At 43.1% G+C, this 26,152-nt stretch overlaps 1 protein-coding gene across 23 annotated transcripts; it reads left to right on the top strand.

Moving 5' to 3' along the window:
• On the top strand, positions 1 to 25,322 carry cnot1 (CCR4-NOT transcription complex, subunit 1). Of its 23 annotated transcripts, none has more exons than XM_010883490.4 (48): positions 1 to 147; positions 3,824 to 4,115; positions 4,337 to 4,444; positions 4,657 to 4,749; positions 4,886 to 4,954; positions 5,391 to 5,445; positions 6,700 to 6,903; positions 7,008 to 7,176; positions 7,305 to 7,431; positions 7,519 to 7,629; positions 7,715 to 7,885; positions 7,983 to 8,110; positions 8,222 to 8,582; positions 8,702 to 8,824; positions 8,935 to 9,086; positions 10,507 to 10,657; positions 10,823 to 11,030; positions 11,102 to 11,227; positions 11,625 to 11,749; positions 11,854 to 12,140; positions 12,253 to 12,331; positions 12,482 to 12,712; positions 13,781 to 13,921; positions 14,019 to 14,198; positions 14,289 to 14,405; positions 14,504 to 14,614; positions 15,239 to 15,316; positions 15,425 to 15,602; positions 15,900 to 16,030; positions 16,120 to 16,416; positions 16,513 to 16,653; positions 16,748 to 16,852; positions 16,932 to 17,051; positions 17,287 to 17,481; positions 18,089 to 18,231; positions 18,333 to 18,441; positions 18,583 to 18,752; positions 19,040 to 19,271; positions 21,342 to 21,590; positions 21,701 to 21,864; positions 21,974 to 22,091; positions 22,186 to 22,287; positions 22,459 to 22,632; positions 23,207 to 23,356; positions 23,603 to 23,783; positions 23,868 to 24,000; positions 24,099 to 24,233; positions 24,442 to 25,322. In XM_010883490.4, exons 2-48 carry the CDS (start codon positions 4,014 to 4,016, stop codon positions 24,518 to 24,520), a joined length of 7,113 nt encoding a protein of 2,370 aa, XP_010881792.1. In that variant the 5' UTR covers positions 1 to 147; positions 3,824 to 4,013; the 3' UTR covers positions 24,521 to 25,322. The 23 variants fall into 23 exon arrangements, with proteins under 23 accessions (XP_010881792.1, XP_010881780.1, XP_010881771.1 ...); XM_010883478.3 differs by having other exon boundaries at positions 11,102 to 11,242; positions 12,473 to 12,712; positions 15,425 to 15,638; positions 15,879 to 16,030; positions 23,207 to 23,419; XM_010883469.3 differs by having other exon boundaries at positions 8,702 to 8,833; positions 10,507 to 10,678; positions 11,102 to 11,242; ... (2 more) ...; positions 15,879 to 16,030; positions 23,207 to 23,419.
• Positions 25,323 to 26,152: the final 830 nt, after the last annotated feature.

The raw sequence follows: 26,152 nt of genomic DNA, 5'->3' as shown, positions 1-26,152 counted from the left end.
GACTGCACTGGGTGCGCGCGGGGTTGATAGTCGCCATTTTAATTTGAAAAATCAAACCGAACCGAAGGAGCGCTACCCTTTTAATTCGTAAGTTTGGTAGCAGAAACCAAAAGGAATGAACATCAAAAACACATTCTAGGGACCATGGTAAGTTTTTAATCACAATATTATGCGAAGAACCTACGATATGTATTTTTCTGAAATTAAAACATTAGAAAGCTAGCAGTTGTGGGACGACCAACGTTAGCCGTTAGGCGTTGTAGTTAGCTAACGTTAACTTGCCAGCTAGCTAACCTTAACTTAGCAAAGAGAGACGGACGGGCTTACTTAAATTGTAACTCGTTAACATAATCAATTCCTGTGTTTTACTAAGCTGGATGGATGGTCCCATGTCAGAAGGGGGAGTTGTTGGTTATTCAAAATGGCCATATTAACGTTTAGCATAACGACAGTTAACGTTAGGCATATGAAACCCGGATTGTACAAGACGACAACATCCATGCTAATGTCGGAACGGTACAGTATAACGTTAACACAGTGTGTCGTTAACGTTAGATACCTGGCGTTGTAGCTAGCTTGCTAAAGTTCAATTTCTTTGGTAACTCCGTTCGTCAGAGTACCTACTGTGGCTAGCTACAGTAGCTAGCCAAATATGCTATTGACAAATTGTTCGCTAGTTGGACCAACGATACTATCTAATTTGTAAATTGACCAACTGTGTTAACATTCGTGTTCATACTAATTGTTAGCTATCATTTGGGGCTATAACATAGCTAGATGAATAATGTTATTCGTGTAACAAAGACTGAAACATAGCATAACATTATTAGCTACGGCCTAGTTGAGTTAGCTATTGACGTCGGCCCCAATCAGATTTTAAGTTAGCCAAATAGCTAGGTAGCTAACTTACGTTAGCTGCGCAGCAATGTGCTTATTTAGCTAGCTAGCTACCTCGAGTCTTTGTCTCAATGGATAAGTTAGCTTGAGGCTGTCAGATGTTAACTTAAGCCAACGTTAGTAGCTAACTTTAGCTAGGCATAATAGCTAACTGAGCAGTAGTATTGTTTTTATTATTATAGCTAATGCGAACTTTCTCTAGAACTTACAGTACTAGCTTATTGCATTCACTAAGATGTATTTTGGAACCCTGGATTTATCCGATTCATTTGGAAGTTACCACTAACAAACATGTCCAACGTTCGTATTATTAGCTAGCTGCGGTAGACTACACTATCAGGTTTCTGTCAACAATGTTATTTTGACTAATATTAATATATGCTAGAGTTTAAAGTAACGTTGGTGGTATTACGCACACGTTGGGTAACCACAGTAGCTAGCAGCGTGGACTGCAACGTTAACAAATTGCATGTTTAAATGACACGTATGTTAACGTTAGATTGTTAGCTTACTTGGCTATATCGTTACAAACGGTAGTTTCTTTTAATTTGATCTCGTGCTAGCTAACTTAATGCGTTATGCCTGGGACTCTGAACTTCTGACAGGTACTTTCGCTTGCCAGGTTTTTAAACAAAGTAAATATCATAACTAATTGTGCTGGCGTATTCATTGATTATGCGCTACTAGTGTAGCGGGTGTAAATATTTTTTTAGGTCATAATATGCTGAAGTGCGAGTGTGTGCGTGGTTAAGGCCCACTTTCTGTACATTGGAAAAGTGTCTCGCTTGTTGTTCTCTGTTATTTGGTCAAACTTTACATAAGTAATGACTGTCATGGTGACTTAACTTCTGTCTCTAAGTTTCGATTAAACTATTTTTTTGTGTGCTTTTGTACGGCTATATCCCTAAAGTACTCTGTGGCCTTTCTTGATCATATTTCTATGATCATATTTCTATGATCAATATGAATACAATTCCTAATATACACTTCACGTTTATAAATAATAATGTATATTACTTAAATGCGTCTAGCGTTACCACAGTGCATCATGATACTCGTGTTTTGGTTGTTAAACGTTATGTTTTCCATTACAGTAAAATAGTCTTATTTGGATGACCATACGACCAATTCTGTTTACCTAAATATTGAGTTGAAACTACTTATTACACACCTAGAGGAAGTGATCTTTCATCTTAGTTGGTGGAAGAGGGAGGGTCTTTGTATGTGTAAATTTCTGCATGTTCAGGTGGTGTAATTTTGTCCTATATAATTGATTTTTAAGAAAAACATTGACAATGGGTTTTGGTAATGGGCTCATCAGCGTCCCATACTATTATCCTGTATGTCAATATAAATATCTTTAGATCCATTTCCCCATGGCCCTATGGTTCTTGCTGATAATTTTAATGAACTGTGGATGGACAGGTAAATTATACAAACTTTGTGGTTTCATTCAATAATGACTCACTGACTTATGTGCTGTGATTTTAACATCAACCAGTGTCTGGGCCTTCTAAAAGTCAGGGAGTCTCTGCCAAAGTGTATCAAGACTATTTTTAGAGACGTTTGAACCTGTAATGAAGTTCAGTGCTGCACGATGGACTGAATCCTTAGGTTTCCATACTGATGAGGAAGAATGTGTAAATACCACCATCATCTAACACTGACATATGTGGCTTGCACCTGTCAATTTCTGGGATGACAGGCATTATGTTTCCATAGATCATCCCTGGCATAGAGATGCCAGGGAAATGTACAATCTAGCAATGTTTTTGGTTACTTGTAAGATGCTTCTAACTGATTGTGAAAGTAGTGGGCGCTTAGCTTTTTCAGATCTCAGTTGTGGTCTTTGGATATTGTCTGAGTATTGTTGGGAACTTGTAACATCCAATATTTAACAGTTATGGAATTGACTTGCAAACATTTTTGGAATCGTTGGCCTGCATTATTTGAAATATTGCTTAGTTTAGACTTACTGGAAGACCTTTATGTTGGATAGGCCGTTAAGAAGGTATTTGGCTTTTTTAGGCCAGATCTTCATCAGGTACCATTTGAGGATGAATTGTTCAGAATACATCGTCTCCCAAAAAGTATTGTGACAACTTGCGATCCATGAATGGGCTGCTCCCAATTTCAAACATTAGAAAAAAGAAAAAAAACGTAGGTCTTTCCTGCACTGTTTCTCCAGCTATACATTGTTTTATGAACGACTTTTGCCAGGTCACGAGAGTAAACGATCCTAGTTTTACGACCCTGGGATCTACAGCGTCATGATGCCTTTTAACACACTATCTGAAAACACTTTGCTGGGCAATGTTCCCTTCACTGCCCTGGGGTATTGCAGATTTATATTTAAATGTGAAGTGTCCTCTACTGGCGATCTAACGCCATCCCTTCTCTGCTTACACCTTTGACTGTGCTATTGGCTAAAAGTTAACATGTAAGCCCCACAGGCAGAAATTGGTATGTGCAACAGGTGTAAACACTGGTCACAAAGGATTTACAACCAAGTCTTTATGGCTGTCTCGTGCTACTGTTCCCGGGAAACCAATTAACCAGAACTTTGGTAGTATTTTGAGGATTTCCATTATTAGCCAATGCTTATGAAGAAGCATACTCTTTGTCAGGGTTCAATCTGAAAACAAGACCGTGAAGTCATGTCTATATAGTCTAACACAGTCATAAAATACATTTCAGGAAAATATGCCTTGCTGATTTTGTTAATCGCTAATGTTTCCATACATTTCTATTTGTCTTGATTTTCCATATCACAGATTTTGTTTGGCCATAATAAAAAGTGGTCTTCCAAAATATTAGTAGAGGGTGAAGGGTGCAAAGAATTGTGATTGCAATAGGAAATTCACCTTGTGTTCAAATTGAAATGCCATGGCCTGTACTAACTTTATTTTTACTTATTTTTTCCCAGATGCTGAACTTGGTATTGTACTGAGGGACTTTACCTTGCATTAAGAGCCACTGACAGAAGAAGCTTGTTTTAATATACATTTTTCACACCTGGGGGGGGGGGGAAGAAGTAACCTATCACTGAAGTGACTAAAGGGGAATAATGGTGATTTTGCGCCGGGCACGGCCGCCTGCTTCCGCCCCAACCAGCAATGAATCTTGACTCGCTCTCGCTGGCTTTGTCTCAAATCAGCTACCTGGTGGACAATTTAACTAAGAAAAACTACAGAGCCAGCCAGCAGGAAATACAGCATGTAAGTAGTAGCATTATGTACATGTTTACATTTTCTATTGCTATATTTGGGCCACTACAAAGCAGTACACTGTTTAACACCTTGAAGTGCTATATGTATGATAGTTAAACGTGAATTTTTTTTTCTTCTTTCAGTTAAGAATTGTCCGGTCTGTTTATTTGATTATATTTTTATGACCAACGTGTTTGTTCTTTTGCTGAATGTTTCTTCTCTCCAAACAGATTGTAAATCGTCACGGCCCTGAGGCAGACAGGCATTTATTACGCTGTCTCTTCTCCCATGTGGATTTCAGTGGCGATGGTAAAAGCAGTGGCAAAGATTTCCATCAGGTAATTTTTGATTAGTAATCATATCAGTGGCTGTATGTTCACTTATTTAGCAATATGTATTAATGGTCTCTTTCAAATGAGACATTATTTAGGGATAGGCAATCAATGACTTGCCCATGAGTTTTTTTTTTGGTAATTGCATTTCTATTTGGTCCCTAACCTGTTTTTTGTTTTCCCTTTTCCCTTTGTTTGTCCACTTGCCCAAGACACAGTTTCTGATCCAGGAGTGTGTTTCACTGATTTCAAAGCCAAATTTTATTTCTACACTCTGCTACGCGATAGATAATCCTTTGCATTACCAGAAGGTAGGGGCAATGCTTTCTTAGTCTTTTTTAAAATTGAAATGCAGTTATAGTTACACATTTTCTGAATTAATATATGTTACACTGTGCTAACATTGTCAGCATTAAAATTATTTTTATAAACCTTTAACGTTTTCAGAGTTTGAAGCCGTCAACCCACTTGTTTACTCAGTTGAGTAAAGTTCTCAAGCTAAGCAAGGTTCAAGAAGTAAGTAATGAAATGGTCTGGTGACAATTCGGTTTCATCTACTGAATCTGGGTATTTGTAGTGATACCAGCGGGTTGTTTTTATTCTGTTTAAACAAGGGATCGACTTCTCCATTTTTGTGGCCCCCATATCATCTTATACTATTTGGGGCTCTGGCCTAAACTAACTTCTGAGTGCTAGAATAGTAGATGCACAAAGTACATTTTAGACATGTGGTTGTGCATGAGCAGCTTAGTTGTCAGTTGCTTGTTTTGCTACCCACGCTCATAACATTGTCCTGCTGAATGAATTTAGTCGGGGGGGGGGGGGTGCATGTGGGTTATGCCGACCTGATGCCCCTCATGATCAATTCAGATTTTTGGTGACACAAACCTGTTACCATCCTTGGTTTAAACATACTGATTATAATTATAACAATTGTGCTTTTCTCCCCAAGGTGATATTTGGCCTTGCTTTGCTGAATTCGTGCAACGCAGACCTTCGTGGTTTTGGTAAATTTATATTTCTATTAATTAAAGAAAATACGCAATGAGAACCATTCCTCGTGTGCCCCATATTCTTGTGTTGTCACGGCCAACATAACTGAATATAACATTTAACCAATGGTTAGACATGACATTTGAGTTGAGTGGTGACGCATTTTGACCAAATTTCATTTAAGCAATGAAGCCCATTAACTCACTTGGACAAACAAAAGTTTTATGAAACTGCTCTGGTGAACACATAAGCAGCTTTTAAATTGGACACATCATCAAATCACTTGGCATATTTTCTGTAGTAATTTCTCTCTATGAATGTCCTCACTTAGCCCAAATTATTAGTCTTGAGCCCAACACCCATGACGAGAGCTGAATAAATGTAGATGAAGCAAATGTTTGATACACTTCTTCATTAACTTCTGTATACCTGTCCATTGTTGTCAACGAGCTATCCAAAGCAAGTCATTCCATGTTTGTCTTAAACCTTTAATCATGTAGCCCTTGACATTCTTTTAGTTTCTCCAGTGATCTGTTGCCATTAATGTTTTTTCAGCCCTGGCTTTGATTTCTGCAGCAGTTTTGAACCGTCTGAAGTCACTGTTTAGATTCCGATTTGATCTTGTCCGGTTATTGAAATCAAATCCAGGGCCTATGTATTTCCTGTTTCATTCGGCAGCTGGCAGTGCTCACTGGGCATCCAGTAATGGGCTTTGTGCTACATGTGAGGTTTTGAAGGCAAAGCATGAAATTACTTAATTTGTGTTTGGGATAGTTGGTTGAAGTGACCGCAATGTGGATGTAATTTGTTTAATTATATATTTACTCCTAAATTTACAGCTTGTGCACACAACTTGCATTGGTTTAGCCTACCGTACAATAGATTCAAAGAAAGCGAGAGCTTCTGACAATTGGCTTAGTGTTGTTTCATTGTTGTGTCCATTTTGAATGCAACGGATGTTTTTAGGAGATCAGTTTAATCGTCCACGGTGTTGCACAAAAGTGGGCTTATAGCCTAGGCTACTACATGCAAATCATGCTACTTGGTAAAGATCTCATGGGCACTTTTGGTTGGGTGTCTATTTTATCACGATTTACCTTATCTCAATTGATAATTCTTTGGAAGAAACATAGCCTCATTTGTTTCTCCTTTTTAATGTTCTTGGTCAAGACAACAGTGAAGTTTCCCTGTCATTTTTAAACTTGCTCACCACTGAGGTAAACAAGATTCTTGCCGGGTAACTAACTTATGGTCTTATTCACCTTTAGCCGCGCAGTTCGTCAAACAAAAACTCCCCGACCTCCTCCGCTCTTACGTGGACGCAGACCTTGGAGTCAACCAGGAAGGTGGCTTCCAAGACATTGCCATAGAGGTCCTGCACCTGCTCCTCTCCCATCTTCTGTTTGGCCAGAAGGGAGCCAGCGGGGTCGGTCAAGAGCAGATTGACGCGTTCCTCAAGACACTGTGCAGAGGTGAGGGTGTATGGTGCTACTGAAAGGACATTGCTTTCAGTAATCACAGCAGCCTGGTTGCCTTGTCCATTGTTGCCCTGTACATTAAGTATGGTGTGTTTCAGATTTCCCGCAGGAGCGCTGCCCTGTGGTGCTCGCACCACTGCTGTACCCTGAGAAACGGGACATTCTGATGGACAGGATTCTGCCAGACTCGGGAGAGTTAGCCAAGACCAGGATGGAGAGTTCTCTTGCGGAATTCATGCAGGAAGTGGGCTATGGTTTTTGTGCAAGGTGACCACTACAAACAGAAATGCTCATTAAAATAAAGTATTGTTTTATTTTTATTTTTTAAATTGCACTGTATGAGTGCTCCAAATAATTGCTCCGTTGACCCTGGGAATTTCCCCTTTCATTCCCAGTCTCGATGAATGCCGCAACATAATCCTGCAGTATGGGGCACGAGAGGTTACAGCCAGCCAGGTGGCCAGGGTCCTGGGGATGATGGCTCGCACTCACTCTGGCTTGTGTGATGGAATTGCCTTACAGGTGAGGGGTGGCTTGATGGTGGACCTCCTTGTATCTCTGAAAATGTTGTGGAACTGCTTTGTATACTAATGTTCTTTACGTCTTCAGTCTATCTCAGCTCCAGGCAGTGGCATTTGGAGTGATGGAAAGGACAAAAGTGATGGTTCTCAGGCCCACACCTGGAATGTAGAAGTTCTGATTGACGTGGTCAAAGAAGTTGTAAGTTGAGATGCAATATCATGCTATTCCTGTTTCTTTTTTTTCTTTGTACTGAATATTCCTCTTTTTAAATTTTTTTTATTAGAACCCCAATCTGAACTTCAAAGAGGTGACCTATGAGCTCGATCACCCAGGCTTCATGATCCGGGACAGTAAGGGACTTCAGATGGTCGTTTATGGGATCCAGAGGGGTCTGGGCATGGAAGGGTTTCCTGTTGACCTCATCTACCGACCCTGGAAGCATGCTGAAGGGCAGGTAACGAGAGATGATTCTATAAAGATGACCAGATGGTCAACACTTGCTTTACAAATGCTTATTTTTTTCTGACTTTTCTCACCACATTCTCTTCCAGCTGTCCTTCATCCAGCACTCCCTCATGAGCCCTGATGTCTTCTGCTTTGCTGACTACCCCTGTCACACTGTAGCCATCGACATACTGAAGGCCCTACCGGAGGATGACAACCGGGAGATCGCCACCTGGTGTGTAAAACAGTCCTTCTGACAACTAATGTACCAGATACCTTTTGAATGTATTTGTTTGATGTGTATAATTTGTTATTGAATATTTTCTTAATTTATTTTGCTCTATAGGAAGAGCCTAGACCTAGTAGAGAGCCTCCTACGTCTCTCTGAGGTGGGCCAGTATGAGCAGGTGAAGCAGCTCTTCAGCTTTCCCATCAAGCACTGCCCCGACATGCTGGTGCTGGCACTTCTGCAGATCAGCACCTCCTGGCACACCCTGCGCCACGAGCTCATCTCCACCCTCATGCCCATCTTCCTGGGCAACCATCCAAACTCTGCCATCATCTTGCACTACGCGTGGCATGGACAGGGCCAGTCCCCCTCGATCCGTCAGCTGATCATGCACTCGATGGCAGAGTGGTACATGCGAGGGGAGCAGTATGACCAGGCCAAGCTGTCCCGCATCCTCGACGTGGCCCAGGACTTGAAGGTAGCGACCAGTGTCTCTTCTTAGGAAATCTAAATTAAGGCTGCTTTGAGAGTTTTGTCAAAGGCCGGAATCCTTGAATCTTGTCTGCAATATCTAAATTGTGTTGATCTTTTTTTCAGTCTCTATCAATGCTGCTAAATGGTACTCCATTTGCCTTTGTTATTGACCTTGCTGCACTTGCCTCTCGCCGTGAATACCTCAAACTTGACAAATGGCTGACTGACAAAATCCGCGAGCACGGGGTGAGTGGCGTGAGTGGAGCCTTTAATTTACAGCAGTTACTGCAAAATGACATTTCTATGAAGTTATTGTGTTAAAGTATGATTCTTAAGGACTTTTTTTCTTGTTCTAGGAGCCGTTTATCCAGGCATGTGTAACGTTCCTGAAGAGACGCTGTCCCTCCATTATGGGTGGTCTGGCCCCAGAGAAGGACCAGCCCAAAAGTGCCCAGCTCCCCCCAGAAACAATGGCTACCATGCTGGGTTGTCTGCAGTCTTGTGCAGGGTGAGTTTTTCCTGTCTGGGTGCATCTGTTACCTGTCTGATGTCATGGCTTATGTCAGGTTTTCTAGTTGTGCCAAAAGTTGTTAATCTTGCTTTCATTTTACTGCTTTCTTTTATTTTTACCTCAAAGGGGAAAAATTATAAATCCATGATGCGTCTATGTACATAAATATCGTGATGAAATTGCGGTTCTCTGGTTCTCCCTCCTATAAAGCACCTGATTGAACTTTAAATAATAATTATTAATGTGAGAACAGTGAAAAATACAGTTGGAATCCCAATTGTTTGTGGTTCCATGGGGCCTTAGTTTGTTCTATTGGTGGTTTGGTCCGCCAGGTCCACAAATCATGTGTTCGGTTGCTATATAGGTTCTTGTTGCTAGCTAACCAACAACACTACACAATAACTTAAATCTAAAGCTCAAAAGATAGCGAACTAGCAGGTTTATTTAATTTGACCTACTTTTCTAACCAAATGCTCTTGTAAATGAAGGTCAACCAATTGCCTGATGGGATGGTGAATACGCATTTTGTTGTTGTTGATGCAACAGTAAGCCTTTCATCAGCAGAGTTGTGACATGGACATAGACTGGAATGCATCAAGGATTTGACCCACATGTTGTATACATTTATTTCAAGAAGATTGTGTTCCTTGCCTTTCCAGGCCTCTCCAGTCTGAGTTCTGTATTTGTTGGTAAACAAATCATGTCAGAGCTGTTTTTAACGTATTTATCCTAGCCGTTAGCTTATCTGAGAGAACCAACGTACCCTAAAATATAATCTCAGGCAGTGCAAGTAGCCTGTGGCCACCAGCCATCCTTAAAGGGGCAGCTGAAAATGCTTGATGGGGCCATTTGTAAGATTTCTACTGTACTCCATTCATAAATGACCAGCAGACATCTACTGTGAATCTTATGCACACGTTACGTGTTGTGTAAACACGACACGTTCTACTCGAATGGCGATGTGTAGCCTATCATTTGCTTAATCTTTAGGCTTCTCGTGATGGTTTTCATCCTGAGCCCCTCCTTTAGTCCTTGGTCCCAAATGTCTAGTGGAAAGACTAGTCACACATCACCAGTGTGACCCTGGTGCCAGGGTGAAGCACCTGTGGAAAGGCCTCATTGCAGTACTACCCAAGGTGTCCTTGTTTATTTCTGTGTAAAAATGCGTTGGAGGAGGGATTCTGCCTGCCCCTTTAACACAAGTGACTCAAATGTGCGAGTACATGAGCTTGTTTTAACATGTAGCCCTCCATAATACTTAATCACAAAAATATCCTTTATCGGTATTCCTGAAATGCATTCATTGTGCTCCTCCAAAATCATGCTACTTGTAAAAAGTGAGCACAGAGATGTTTTCTAAATATGTAACATTAAGATTCTTGTTCTTTGAAATGAAACATTCAATTTTCTTTTGCAGGAGTGTCTCTCAAGAGCTCTCGGAGACAATCTTGACTATGGTTGCCAATTGTAGCAACGTCATGAACAAAGCCCGCCAGCCGCCACCAGGGGTCATGCCAAAGGGAAGAGCTCCAAGCACCAGCAGCCTAGATGCCATTTCCCCAGTGCAGGTATCGGTGTCTCCTCTCCAGGTGAAGGGATTACATTGCATCTGTTTTCTTACTCTTAGTAGGGAATGTCCCCCTAGGATTATTGATTTGTGTTCGTCAAATTATTTGAAATGTGTACGCCATGTGTCGTAATGTTGCTCATCCTGGTGCTCTGATGTCCTCTAGATGGATCCCCTGACAGCCATGGGCTCCCTGACCCTAAGCAGCTCCGCCCCCTCTCACACACAGAATATGCCGGGCTTCCCCACCCCGCTGGGTTCAGCCTTCAGCAACCCCCAGTCCCCAGCTAAGGCCTTTCCTCCACTGTCCAACCCCAACCCCAGCACGCCATTTGGGGGAATTGGAAGCCTGTCTTCTCAGCTGGGTAACCCAGGTATATGGAGAAAACAATCTTAGATTTTTGTTTTGTTTGTTATGGAGAACTGAACTGGATCTTGTTTCTAGGTTCACTGGGTTCTGGCATTGGTTCTGGTCTTAGTTCTGGTCTTGGAATGCCAGCGGTAAGCAGTGATCCTTTTGGAACAAGGAAGATGAACACGCCTGGTCTAAATCCACCCACCTTTCAGCAGAGTAAGATGAAGGCCTGTAAGTGGTGTTGGTGTGACTGAGAGTGTGCTAGGCGCCTCAACTGTATTTTCTCTGAAAACCATGTTTTAATATTTTGCCTTATCCTCTTGAATTTTAATATCTTATTGGATTCTATTTTTAAATAATGAAATGCTTAAAAATTTACCATGTCTCAAGACATTGAGTGTAGCCGAAACACACACTGAATCAGAGGAAATACAGGTCAGTCTTCCATTAAACACACATTGGCAAATTCCTATGTTTTTGCGCATGAATGTGATTGTGTTTTTGTTTCAAACTTATTTGCTTATCAATTTTTTATTTATTTTATCGATGCTGAAGGTGTTTCAAAGGGCTTTTTACGGCAGTGCTGTTTTGATTTAGTGTCCCCTTTTCCCAGCTGACCTATCTCAGGTGTGGCCTGAGGCTAACCAGCACTTTAGTAAGGAGATTGACGATGAAGCTAACAGCTACTTCCAGCGTATCTACAACCACCCACCACATCCTACCATGTCTGTTGATGAGGTGAGTCTCTGAGGAACAGCAGACTGTTGCTGCCACTGACTTAGTAAGGGGCTTTATCCTCAAGGTGACCGCTGCTAAATCCATGGCGGTCCTTCTCTTTGCAGGTGCTGGAGATGTTGCAAAGGTTCAAGGACTCCACCATCAAGCGAGAGCGTGAGGTCTTTAACTGCATGCTGAGGAACTTGTTCGAAGAATACCGCTTCTTCCCCCAGTACCCCGACAAGGAGCTGCACATCACCGCCTGTCTGTTTGGGGGCATCATTGAGAAGGGCCTTGTAACCTACATGGCCCTTGGACTGGCCCTCAGATATGTCCTTGAAGCCTTAAGGAAACCATTTGGGTCCAAAATGTATTACTTTGGAATCGCTGCTCTAGATAGATTCAAAAATAGGTATGGGCTTCTAATGGTATTCCATCCTCTACATTTGTATGTTGCCAAATAGTGTTTCATATCTGTTTGAGCTCTGACTGCTCTAGGGCTAATTTCGTCTTTCCCTCTCTAGGCTGAAGGATTACCCCCAATATTGCCAGCACTTGGCCTCAATTGGCCACTTTCTGCAATTCCCCCATCATTTACAAGAGGTAATTGGATTTCCTGTATGTTTCAATATACAATTTGTCCACTTCTTGCCTTTGCACTGATGATCTCACCACCTTGGCTAGAAGTGTGGTTCCTACTTCACGATGAATAAGTCTGTCGCTCTGGCACTTCTGAATATCCTGTGCGTGCAGTATATCGAGTATGGCCAACAGTCACGTGACCCTCCGGTGAAGATGCAGGCATCCATCACAACCCCGGGAAGCCTGGCATTGGCTCAGGCTCAGGCCCAGTCACAGTCTCCCAAAGCCCCCCAGCCTGGACAGGCCAGCACCCTGGTAACCACAGCTACTACCACCACCACCGTCGCCAAAACCACTACCATCACCCGGCCTACCCCTGGCACCTTCAAGAAGGATGTGCCGGTGAGTACCTGGGGAAACATTGAGCATCACATACAGTAACATGGTGAAAGTAATTGCCAACTTTCTGATGTACGCTAATATTCATTTTTTTTCTAATATTCATTTTTTTTTTTTGACACAATTCAGATCTTTAACCAAAACCTGGTCACTAGATGGCATAGAACCTAAGTGAACAAATGACACTTGTATACTTATTTAATTGGCAGTGATATGAAACTCCAATGAGCATTTGTGAAAAGTTGATTGCCCCATATGCTTTAATTAGTTGTGCCTCCTGGTGATGCGATTATGACTGCAACTAAATGCTTCCTGCAGTTCAGTTTCACATTGCTGTGGGGGAATTTTGGCTCCCTTTTCAATGCTGAAATTCCTTTTAACTGTGTTTGCAGGTTTGAGTTTAAACTAAGTTAAACTGCAACAAAACTAAAGGTGGCACAACCCTAAATAATCCCTGAGTCTTGATAGTCCTGTTGTAACATTGATACACGCTCCAGAGACCACCATCTGGGCAGGGTGCACCTCATGAACGTGCACCTCCCCAAAGTTCTGCAGCAAATCCTTTGTTCAGTTGAATGTGTTGACCACTTCTGTAATTCAAAGTAATAAACCCGAAAGTCTGCTATTCTGCAAAGTTGCTGTTCTTCCTAATGTTTTGACTGTGCTAAGAACTTAAGGGGCCATTTACCTTTTGACTTTATAAAATACTCCCATATGGGTATGAATGTTATTTGTTCATTTTGATTCAGAATGTCTTTTGTTGAAAGATGAGGCAAATACTTCCCTAGCGCTCTAGATGTTACCATTTCTGTTTCAATGGAATAACTAGTTTGTTCCATTAGCAACTTCCGCTGGTTGTTACAGCCATAGGCTAATTTTTGGGAAAAACACAATGTAAATCAAATTACAGTAGTACTACTACTTTTTCAACATGTAATCTTTTTTTCTTCTGAACTGTGGGAAAAATGCATTTTGAGAATTTCAGTTCATGTCTTCTTAATTTTACAAGTGGAGGATAGGATATTGTAAAAGGTTTGCTTTTTGTTTTACAATATTTTACATTTGTTACAGCCCTCAATCAACACCACAAACATTGATACTCTACTAGTAGCAACAGACCAAACGGAGAGGATTGTGGAACCTCCGGAGAATGTTCAAGAAAAAATTGCCTTCATTTTCAATAATCTGTCACAATCCAACATGACACAGAAGGTGGGTCAGAAATGTTGGCTTCATTCTAGTGTTGCAATTGCTCTTGTATTTGCAAAGAGCTCTTATTTGTTGTTTTTACTTTCATGTACCTGCCAAGGTTGAGGAGTTAAAGGAGACTGTGAAGGAGGAGTTCATGCCCTGGGTCTCCCAGTATCTGGTTATGAAGAGGGTCAGTATCGAGCCCAATTTTCACAGCCTATACTCAAACTTCCTGGACACGCTGAAGAACCCGGAGTTTGTCAAAATGGTCCTGAATGAAACATACCGAAACATCAAGGTGAATAGTTAGTTACCTAATCAACACTAGTTTTTTAAGCTCAACAGATTTCAGAACATCTGTTACATTAAACTGTTCTCCATGTGTCAGGTACTTCTTACTTCGGATAAGGCAGCTGCAAACTTCTCTGACCGATCCCTCCTGAAAAATTTGGGCCACTGGCTTGGAATGATCACACTGGCCAAAAACAAGCCCATCCTTTACACAGTGGGTTGATTTCTCAATGTTTAAATGGTGACTTGTTGTATTTGTTACTGTGCCCTAAGGCTATGATGTTTGTTTAACCTGCATTTGTTTTTCTCTAGGATTTGGAGGTCAAATCTCTCTTGTTGGAAGCGTATGTCAAGGGGCAGCAGGAGCTGCTGTATGTTGTCCCGTTTGTGGCTAAAGTCCTGGAGTCCAGTTTACGCAGCGTGGTGAGGCAACAGTCTTGCTGGTTTTGTCAATTTCTACATCTTTTACCATGTTATCCCAAGTAATTGTTACATTTTTAAGTGAGCTTAGGTCTAGTACAAACTAAGCCAACAGTATTAGGTTGACAGCTGTCCTATAAGACAATGGTTGGCCTTGCAGTTTTTCCCGATCCAAAGAGAACTGCTGCTTTTAACCACTGGCCCATTTTCCTTGGTCTGGTGCCTTGGTCAAGATTATCTATGGGGCTTAAGACTGACCCACCCCCAACAGAAAAAGACAGTGAGCAGGTCCCAGCAGGCACAGTATCTACAGCAACAGAAAGGAAGCCAGACCTTCCAGGCAGAATACCTACAGCTGCTGACAGGGAGTCAGACAGATCTAGATGATGTAGACCAGTATAGACAGCGTTATAGCCCACCTCCAGAAGAAGCGAGAAGGCGCAGAGTATGTGTGACATTTTGGATCCTAAAAATATAATATTGCCATGGCATAACAATGGCCTGCCAACATTGTACTTCCTATTTCTTTGTAGGTTTGAAGCCCTGGTGCTGGTTTTGTGCATGTTGAATAAATCTCAAGTTAACATGAGTGTCTTTAGTTAACTGGTATGTTGAATGTTCTGTCAGATCTTTCGGCCCCAGAATCCTTGGACTATGGCAATCATGAACGTTCTAGCGGAGCTGCATACAGAGCATGACCTAAAGGTGAGGGCGGGGGGGGCTATAGTTAACCACTCAGCATTGTGTTTTTAGTCTTAAATTCTTTGCAGTTTATGCATACTTGTTGTCATCGTATTTCTTCCCCCGCTACAGCTGAACTTAAAATTTGAGATTGAGGTACTGTGCAAGAACCTGTCACTGGACATCAATGACCTGAAGCCTGGCAACCTGCTGAAGGATAAAGAGAAGCTGAAGAACCTGGAGGAGCAGCTCTCAGCACCAAAGAAGGAAGCCAAGCCTCCTGAAGAAATGCTCCCTATTGTCAGCACAGGTATCCAGCACTTTCACTCTGGGATGCCTCTGGTTGGTGTGTGGATATCTTTCTTTCAATTACTTATTTTTAGATTTGAATATGATGTTGGTCTCCATGTACCTTAGTATTTTATATTGTTTATTATGATTTATTTTTCCCACATTGAAATGTAGAACAGTGACCTAGATGTAATGCCAGTAATGATTCAATTTATTTAGCTTTTTCTCTTTTGAGCCGCTGTGCTTGGGTTCCTCTTCGTGTATTTTAATCACTGTAGCGTTTTGTAACCAACAGGAGACTTTCTTCCATTTGCAGCTGCACCCTCCACTCCTGCTGTCACCACCACCTGTACAGCCACCGGGCCCCCTACTCCTCAGTTCAGCTATCATGACATCAACGTGTATGCGCTTGCAGGCCTGGCCCCCCACATCAATATCAACATCAACGTCAGTAGCCCTCTTTCTCATAACTTACTGAGTTGGGACAAATCCACTCCCACGGTTGTGGCTGTACTAAGGCTTTCCTGTCCCTGCAGATCCCCTTGCTCCAAGCCCACCCCCAGCTAAAGCAGTGTGTGAGGCAGTCCATCGAGCGTGCCGTGCAGGAGCTCGTTCACCCCGTGGTTGACCGTTCCATCAAGATCGCCATGACCACCTGTGAGCAGATCGTGAGGAAGGACTTTGCCCTGGACTCGGAGGAGTCGCGCATGCGGGTGGCAGCCCATCACATGATGCGGAACCTGACCGCTGGCATGGCCATGATCACCTGCCGGGAGCCCCTGCTCATGAGCATCGCCACCAACCTGAAGAACAGCTTTGCCGCAGCCCTCAGGGTACAGCCTCTGACGTCCGCTCCCATTTACATCGCTTCTAGCTTTCTAAAGGGTTTTTCATGCTTATAAATGTGATCCTGTCCCCCTTCCCTCCAGGCCCCAACCCCCCAGCAGAGAGAGATGATGGAGGAGGCTGCTGCCCGGGTAGCTCAGGACAACTGTGAACTGGCCTGCTGCTTCATCCAGAAGACTGCTGTGGAGAAGGCAGGGCCAGAGATGGACAAGAGGCTGGCCACGGTGAGGATCTTTATGGCCAATGCATTGACGCTGGTGTTTCGGTCTGTACTGCTCAGTTAGTTAGCTGACTTGTCTGTGCTTGCCATTTGGGTAGGAGTTTGAGCTGAGGAAGCATGCCCGCCAGGAAGGCCGCCGCTACTGTGACCCGGTGGTGCTGACCTACCAGGCTGAGCGCATGCCCGAGCAGATCAGGCTCAAGGTGGGTACTACATTAGCTTCTTATCTGGTATTTGGTGTTTCGTGTTTCAAATATTTACTGAGTCACTTTTCTGTTACAGGTTGGAGGTGTAGACCCCAAACAGCTGGCAGTCTATGAGGAGTTTGCTAGGAATGTGCCTGGTTTCCTACCCAGCAACGACCTTTCTCAGCCCACTGGGTTCCTTGCCCAGCCCATGAAGGTAAACTTCTCAGCCCACTTTAAGGTCCTTTTGTAGCTCTCCTGGTTGAGCATGGTTCTTGTAATTTCAGGATACTGGGATTAAATTCCCAGGACCATCCTAACTTGACCGAGTCACTGATTTTTATTTATCCTGACAACCCCACCGTAGTTGTAGTTCTTTACTCGGTTCTGTGGCTGACGGAGTGTGTCTGCGTATGTCTGGCTGGCTGACAGGGTGTTTCTATCTATTACAGCAACAGGCTTGGGCTACAGATGATGTGGCTCAGATCTATGACAAGTGCATGGCAGACCTGGAACAGCACCTCCATGCCATCCCCCCGGCACTGGCCATGAACCCTCAAACCCAGGCCTTACGTAGCCTCCTGGAGGCTGTGGCTCTGGCCAGGAACTCCCGGGACGGCATCGCTGCTCTGGGCTTGCTGCAAAAGGTCAGGGACTGGGTGTCCTACAGGCACAATAGGAATACCTTTATGGGTTAAATAAAAGCACTTTTTTAGTTTTGTCTCACTGTGGTTGTTCAAATGGCATAATTAAGGCATTCTAATATTCACCTATTTGATCCGTTTACCAAACAACTGTTTAACGTTGCTGTGCAGTGTACAACGATTTTAGCCTGCCAATTATAATTCACAACTTTTGTTTTAATCACTTGTCTAATTCACATTTGCTTACAAATTGCACTCCCATGAAATATTTGTTTCAGGTGAGAAGTTGGGTTTTTAGCACACTGTTTCATATCGGTCACATAGCCACTGTGGGTACCAGGTTACTAATGCAGTTCTTGCCAACATTACAGTATCAAGTGGAGGCCATATTTTAGGATTGCCTGTGCAGGGAGGTGATGGAATCTCCAATTTAGACAGAATGTAATTTAGACCTTACACTGATGATTAGATTTATCTCCTTAGGAATATTTATAGTGTCTTATTGGTTCTGGCGGTTGTTTTATTCATAACTGTTGGTTATGGTTATAAGAATATCTTGCCATCCCTAGTTTTGTTAGAAATGGGTCTCAAAGCTTTTTTCTCTACCTAGGCTGTCGAGGGTCTGCTGGATGCAACCAGTGGTGCCGATGCTGACCTGCTGCTGCGCTACAGAGAGTGCCACTTGCTGGTGCTCAAAGCTCTCCAGGATGGCCGGGCGTACGGACCACAGTGGTGCAACAAGCAGATTACCAGGTCGGTATCCCTGAAAATCCACCAGTCGGAGTTTGGCTCCTATGGATAGAGAAGATATGCTCTGGTTTGTTAACATTTGGGATATATTTGACTTGTCCCAGGTGCCTGATTGAGTGCCGGGATGAGTACAAGTACAATGTGGAGGCTGTGGAGCTGCTGATCAGAAACCACCTGGTCAACATGCAGCAGTATGACCTGCACCTGGCACAGGTAAACACCTTCACTAAGCCTGGTTGAAAGCAGAATAGTGGCATCTGAATCGGCTGTGTGGTCTAGAAAACCGGATGATTGGCTGGTGGTATAATTTCTACGTGTCACTTGTATAACTTCTGTGTGTGTTTCTGTGTGAAGTCTATGGAGAATGGGCTCCACTACATGGCTGTGGCCTTCGCCATGCAGCTGGTGAAGTTGTTGCTGGTGGATGAGCGCAGTGTGAGCCACATCACTGAGGCTGACCTGTTCCACACCATCGAGACTCTGATGAGAACCAGTGCCCACTCCAGGGCCAACGCCCCTGAAGGGTATGTCCTGTGTCCAATTTAATATTCTTCTGGGTTGCACTGAGGCAGCCACATGGGGGCGCTGACCTGCACTATTATTAAATATTACTGTTCTGAAATTAAAGTGTAGAAATAATAGTTTTTTTTTTAAACTGCATCAACAGTTTATTAGGAATTGAAATGAATGTCATAAACAGAATCATAGTTGCACATCCTTTGTTTGTTTACTTTCTAAATGAATTCCCGACAAACCTGTAATTGATTATATGGGGCTGGTGACCGATGCATACTTGTCCTGTGACCTCAAGGCTTCCTCAGCTGATGGATGTGGTCCGCTCCAACTACGAGGCCATGATTGACCGGGCCCACGGAGGTCCTAACTTCATGATGCACTCTGGCATCTCCCAGGCTTCTGAGTATGACGATCCACCAGGCCTGAGAGAGAAGGCTGAGTACCTGCTGAGGGAATGGGTGAACCTGTACCATTCTGCAGCTGCCGGTCGGGACAGTACCAAGGCCTTCTCTGCCTTTGTGGGCCAGGTGCAGTACAGTGTGCACATATGCTATTTTGTTTGTTGTGATTAAGCACAGGTCTTGTCCCAGCCTTGACACTTGGGACTGTAGTGCTTGAGCAGTTTACAGCATCATTTTCTTTCAACCCACTGCTGTGCTCAACCAGAAACACTGTTAGTGAGATGACTGAACATGGACATTCATTAAGAGGGTATCCAAGTCTCAAGTCTTTAATTTATCTAAATATAAGGCCATAAAGTATTTTGTATTTTTAAAGGTCTTAAAATTAGTTTCTGTTAGCACTATGAATAGGTGGTGCACAGATGTGTGGTTTGAATGCATTTTACCTCTGGTTGTGTGCAGAGTGGAACCACTATTTCAGTCAGATTGTACGAAGTCAGCAAGACGTGACTGTTGGCTGCTTTTCTCCAATCACCGTTGTTCATGAGAGAGATACAGCTCAGGAAAACATTTGGTTCACAGCACATTTTTCTTTCCTTTCCAAAAAAGTCAAAGGAAGGTTTTGAGTGAGAAACAGAAGGATTAAAATTTAGAGACCACTGCAAATTGAACACTTCCGTTCCTCACTCAAAATATTCCTTTCTGACTTTTTTTTGTTGAAAAAAGCTAACTAGTACCAAACAGGGTAATTTAGCTAGCAACATAGACATGGCTGTTGAAGTTCCTGCAGGTACCATGGGATTTCTCTCCCGACATTTCTGTTCTGTTTGGTCATATCACAGATGACAGTCCTGTGGAGTATAGTCAGTAACGTTATTGTTAGCAGTAGGCTTATTGCTCTAACAACTGGCTACAGGCACTTGCAGACAGACTGTGATAAGCGATAACTGAACCCATAGAAAATCCTGCCTACAGTACCGTGTTCACCCATGTGGGGGTTTACACGAGAGCTGCCTTTGCTGAATTTGTGGTTGGTTACCATAGTAACAACAATGCTCTGAAGCTTGGTGTATGTTGTCTAAAAATTACTTTAGATTAGTTTTTGTCAAATAAAAATTAAAGGCAACTACACCAAATGTTGTTATAATTATTAGGCTATAGACCTATTGTTATAATTGTATTATTAGCTGAACAGAACTTAGTACAAGACCGAACCAGAGATAACTAGCCCTTTTGGCATGGAGAAAAATAAACCAATATGTTCTTGATGGGGACACTAATTGGCCACACACTGGAATTAGTTCCAAGGTGTTACGCTGCTATATTATGGTGCTGGGGGATATGAGGAATGCACTAACTTTTCTAGTCTAGAATCAAATAGACTCTGGATTTAGCCCAGAGAAATGTATTTATTATTCCAATTGGACTCTTAATATCTCACCCCTGGCACAGCCAGAAGAGGACTGGTCACCCCTCTGAGCCTGGGTCCTCTCTAGGTTTCCTCCTAAAATTTCGACCACCTTAGGGTGTTTTTCCTAGCCACTGAAATTCAACACTACTGTTTGCTCCTTGGGGTTTAAGGCCGGGTGTCTCTAAAGCACTGCTGTTGTGAAAAGGGCTTTATAAATACATTTGATTGATTGAATTACACAATGCTGGAGGGGGATGAAGTAGCCTACGTCACTAACAATTTATATCAGTGCTACAGTCATGTTCCCCTGTCGTTGCATGCAGATACGGATGCACCTTAAACAGCTGCTGGTTTTGGTGCTTATCGACAATTAAAGTCTGCATGTGCCTTACTTCAGTCGAATTGATATGTATTTTTTGCACGGGTTGTTGCTGTGAAATTGGTCTTAAATTGAATTCGAAGTGGCATTAAAGTCTTAGTTTTAAATTTAACTTGCTGAGACCTGCAGATACCCTGATTTAATGTTAGACTGCTGAATTGAGCTGGGCTTTAAGAAACATTTTATTCTTGAACATTTTGGAATTTCAGGTGCATACCTTTATTTGTGCTTTACGTTTTGTTCTTGAATTCTTTTTAAATGAGCCATTTTCTGGTAAGACAAGCACTTGGGTATTTTTGTTAATTAAAAATGTTTTGTTTCTCACATTTTCTTTGCTTTGTTGGAAAGGAGTCTTGAGTAGATAATCACACTAGCAATTCTCACTGTACTCCCTTTTCCTTTCCAGATGCACCAGCAAGGCATTCTGAAGACTGATGACTTGATCACACGTTTCTTCAGGCTGTGCACAGAGATGTGTGTGGAGATCAGCTACCGTGCCCAGGCAGAGCAGCAGCACAACCCAGCAGCCAGCGCTGCTATCATCCGGGCCAAGTGCTACCACAATCTTGACGCCTTTGTGCGCCTCATTGCCCTGCTGGTCAAGCACTCTGGAGAAGCTACCAACACAGTCACCAAGATCAACCTACTTAACAAGGTCTGTATTGTCCTGATCCTTTGCCATGTCTAAAAAATGAACTCTTTGTAGAGGTGTCTGTTAACATGTCTGATTTGGAAACTTTCTGATGTGAATGTGTCCTGCCTTAGGTTCTAGGTATTGTGGTTGGAGTGCTGATCCAAGACCATGATGTGAGACAGACTGAGTTCCAGCAGCTGCCTTACCACCGCATCTTCATCATGTTGCTGCTGGAGCTCAATGCCCCTGAGCATGTGCTGGAGACCATCAACTTCCAGACACTCACTGCCTTCTGGTAAATGCTGCTGTCACTAAGGATTTATTTGTGAAATACAGGTTGTTGTCGGGTGTTACTTTTGTGCCATCGTTATGCTTATGTTTTGTTTGGTTGTTTGTGTCCACAGCAACACTTTCCACATCCTGAGGCCTACCAAAGCCCCGGGCTTTGTCTACGCTTGGCTGGAGTTGATCTCTCATCGTATCTTCATCGCCAGGATGCTGGCGCACACCCCTCAGCAGAAGGCAAGAACTAGTCACTGATGTATTTCTGCTTGCTTTGGTTGGTGATTTTATTTTGTAAGGGCAACCATTTTAATAAATGATTTTGTGATCTTAGGGTTGGCCCATGTATGCTCAGCTGCTCATTGACCTGTTCAAGTACCTGGCTCCCTTCCTGAGGAATGTTGAGCTCAACAAACCTATGCAAATCCTCTACAAGGTATGAAAACTGCTCGTAACTCAAGGCAGTGCATCCTCCCTAGAAAATTGGTTGAGATCATGTTTTGAGATTCCTGTTCTAAGAGGATCTAAGGAATTGAAATGGGCTGATTGTGACTGGATTACACTTTTTTAAAATAACTGTCCTCCAATTGTTTTTATCGCTCCTCAGGGGACCCTGCGTGTCCTTCTGGTCCTGCTGCATGACTTCCCGGAGTTCCTGTGTGACTATCACTACGGCTTCTGTGATGTCATCCCGCCGAACTGCATCCAGCTCCGCAACCTGATCCTGAGTGCCTTCCCACGCAACATGAGGCTTCCAGACCCCTTCACTCCCAATCTGAAGGTACAGCTTCAATATATTTCATGGCCCAAACTATGTGGCCACTTCATTTGGTAGATTTTACTATTTCAGCCAAACCCATTGCTGGCCGGTGAATGAAATTGAGCACAAACCCATGCAATCTGAGACATACACTGGCAGTAAAATGGCCCGTATTGAAGAATTCCGTGACATTCAACTTGGTACTGGCAAATATCAGCCTAGCTAGAGCTGCCCCATTGTCAACTGTACATTTAGGTGGAGGAGGAATAATGGTCTGGGGCTGTTTTTCCATAGTTTGGGATGGGCAACTTAGTTCCAATTTAAGGAAAGCACAGTTATCTACAATTTCAGATTTCTCAACAGTTTGGGGGAACCGGTTTCAGCATGGCAATGCCACGGTGCGCAAACAAAGGTCCAGACAGAAAGGGTTTGTGGAAGGTCTTAACTGGCCAGAACTGAGCCCTCACCATAACCCCAGGGGCACCAACATGATTTTCTTGAACACGTTTGAGCAGGTTTTAACATGCTTATGGGCAGTGGCTGAATATCCTGCAGGTTTGCCAGTACTGATTCTGTTTTCTTAACCCTTTGCCAGGTTGACATGCTGAGCGAGATAAATATCGCTCCACGTATCCTCACTAACTTCACTGGAGTAATGCCCTCTCAGTTCAAGAAGGATTTGGACTCATACCTGAAGACACGCTCCCCCGTCACCTTCCTGTCTGAGCTCCGCAGCAACCTGCAGGTAGGGGGCACCACTCTGGGTCCCTGGAAGTATTTGCAGCACAGCGACACAGCTTTAGACCAGGTTAAGTTTTGACTCTTTGAGGAAATGTTTATTGTGGTGGGTCTGTGTGTGATTATGGTGGGTGGGTGTGTGTTTTATTATGTAGTAAGATCTAGGCAATGGGAGGAAAAGAGCCAGTGTTTCCGGATTGCTAGTGTTTTGTCTTAAATTTTGTTCGTGTTTCACCCAACGAACCTATTTAAGGTCTCAAACGAGCCAGGCAACCGCTACAATATCCAGCTGATTAACGCCCTGGTGCTGTACGTGGGGACTCAGGCCATCGCACACATCCACAACAAGGGCAGCACCCCCTCCATGAGCACCATCACTCACTCAGCCCACATGGACATCTTCCAGAACCTAGCGGTGGACCTGGATACTGAGGGTAAGACGCACATCAGGAAGCACTTATCTTCCTACTGTAGTGACGTGTGCAGCTTTGTAGTCAGTCTCGTTCCTCTGTTCCCAGGGCGCTATCTCTTCCTGAATGCCATTGCCAACCAGCTTCGCTATCCAAACAGCCACACTCATTACTTCAGCTGCACTATGCTCTACCTGTTTGCTGAGGCCAACACCGAGGCAATCCAGGAGCAGATCACCCGGTAAGTCTGAGCTTTTGACTAAGTCGTTGACATTGCGGGTGTAGCAACATTTCATCAGTTTGCTTTCAAGTCTCTTAAGTGTTTGCTTTGGTCCGCAGGGTTCTCCTGGAGAGGCTGATAGTGAACCGGCCTCACCCATGGGGACTGCTCATCACCTTCATTGAGCTCATCAAGAACCCTGCCTTCAAGTTCTGGAGCCACGACTTTGTGCATTGTGCCCCAGAGATTGAAAAGTATGTGCTCATTCACACCCTACCTGAGTTGGCTTTTCGCTCAGCTGAGATGACTTCACCTGCAGAGTAGCAGCTGGATGATAAACCAGTTAGCAGCATGCTGTGTGTTCATGCACTGCCTTTTTCAAAAAGAAATATCATTCACAGATCAGTTGCTGCAATGGGAGGACTTGGATTAAATAGCCCTCCATTGTCTTCTCTCTCTCAGGTTGTTCCAGTCAGTGGCTCAGTGCTGCATGGGGCAAAAGCAGGCTCAGCAGGTGATGGAAGGCACTGGTGCCAGTTAGTCAGCAGGAGAAACTAGGGCCAAACCCTCCATCCCTGGACCCCACCCCATAGAGGCTCCCCCTACCGTACTGTTAGCACTGGACCAACTGGCAACGCTGATTTGAAGTTTAAGGACTGCTGCTCACGGATCTAAGAGTTTGTTTTGGCCGGAGATATGGAGAAGTTATTTGGACATGCTGTTTAATATAATTTTGATGCTTCGATGTAAATATTAAAAGGGAGATGGAGAGCTAACAGTATGAGCAGATGTGTGAAAGGAGTGTGTCCAACAAATTATCTAACCTGTAAAGACGACACGCGTGCACACATTCACTCACTACCAAAGCCCCCCCTGTTTGTCTCCCTCCTACAGATTTTGTTTTTGCATATTTCATGACTGATTTATTTGCTTTCAGAGGTTTAAAGGTAGTGGTTTAAAAAAAAAAGCAGCCTGTTTTTTATTTTTGACTTAAATGGGAAGAGAGAGGCAGTGCACTAGACTCTCAAAAGGTCACTCCTTTATCTGTTTGGGGTGTGGTGGGGCAGTGGTCTTTCCATTTTAAATAGTGGGTTAGAGGTTCTCCCCGGACTTGTACAATTGTGGAAAATTTGAGATGGTAAATTGAATCTTAATTTGTACAAAGATCCAAATTGCAGAACAACAAGAGAAGGACCAATACAGCCCTTTTTGTAAGGATTTTGAATGTTTTGTAAATGTATTGGTCCGTGTTGTGTTTTCTAGTCCTTTATAGTTGCCTTTAGTTCTTGCTACTTCCTGTATGTATGCATACTGTAGTTAACGCATTAAAAAACTGAACTGCATTTGGGTTTTTCTTGGTGGACAAATTACGAGACTTTTGTTGCTGTTACTTCTTGAATTTTATTGTGAGAATGTTAAATTACTGTGAATACTGTGGCCGTGGTTCCCAAACCTTGTCAGGCAGTTGATAGCAGAGGTGGCAGATGGCTCAGTGGTTTGTTTAACTACTAACCATAAGGTTGCATATTCTTGGCCATTGATTTTTGTAATTTAGTTATCCATATTAAAGAACAAAATTGGGGAAGGGTTGACTTTAAAATGTCAGTTTCTGGTAATATGGTGGAACAGAGGCAAGTAAAATTGTTTGGAATCCACTGAATTCGGGTCGTGCACTTTTCAACAGGTCAACAGATATGCTTATTGTAGGCAGTTCTCTGAAATAAAGTTGCCTTTTCAGGTATGGGGAAGTTTTAGAACTCAGCACTTTGAAAATTAGGGACGGTTAGGTTAAAAGTCAAATTTTAATTCTGTAATTTGGTTGGGTAAACTTCAGTGTCTGTAAAAATGCAGTTGTATAAAACATTCATCTTTTCCTCAATGTTTTCACACTCGAGCACATCGGTTTCCTTTAGGACAGAGGTGTCAAACCTCCACGGAGGGCTGAGTGTCTGCAGGTTTTTGCTCTCACCTTGTACTTTATTAATTAGGTCACTAATTGGTTAGTTTCTACCCTCACCTGGTTGTGTCTGTCTGAACTGGGAACCAATTTATAGGAAAAAAACCAGCAGACACTGCCCTCTGTGGAACCGGTTTGACACCCCTGCTTTAGGACCTGTTACAACTGAATGGACAGGAACTAGGCAGTTAATCAGCTTGGACACGTTTTTTTTAA

The sequence above is a fragment of the Esox lucius genome, chromosome 19, assembly GCF_011004845.1.
Source record: "Esox lucius isolate fEsoLuc1 chromosome 19, fEsoLuc1.pri, whole genome shotgun sequence".
Lineage (NCBI taxonomy): Eukaryota > Metazoa > Chordata > Actinopteri > Esociformes > Esocidae > Esox > Esox lucius.
The sequence above is the reverse complement of the archived record's forward strand: the minus strand, read 5'-3'. Positions and strand labels throughout refer to the sequence as shown.

Bases quoted from the DNA above. Each gene is read 5' to 3' on its own strand.
- cnot1 (XM_010883468.3), top strand. From the start codon at position 4,014: ATGAATCTTGACTCGCTCTCGCTGGCTTTGTCTCAAATCAGCTACCTG. The intron at 9,087-10,506 runs GTGAGTTTTTCC...TTTCTTTTGCAG, and splicing joins TGTCTGCAGTCTTGTGCAGG to GAGTGTCTCTCAAGAGCTCT. The intron at 14,406-14,503 runs GTGGGTTGATTT...GTTTTTCTCTAG, and splicing joins ACAAGCCCATCCTTTACACA to GATTTGGAGGTCAAATCTCT.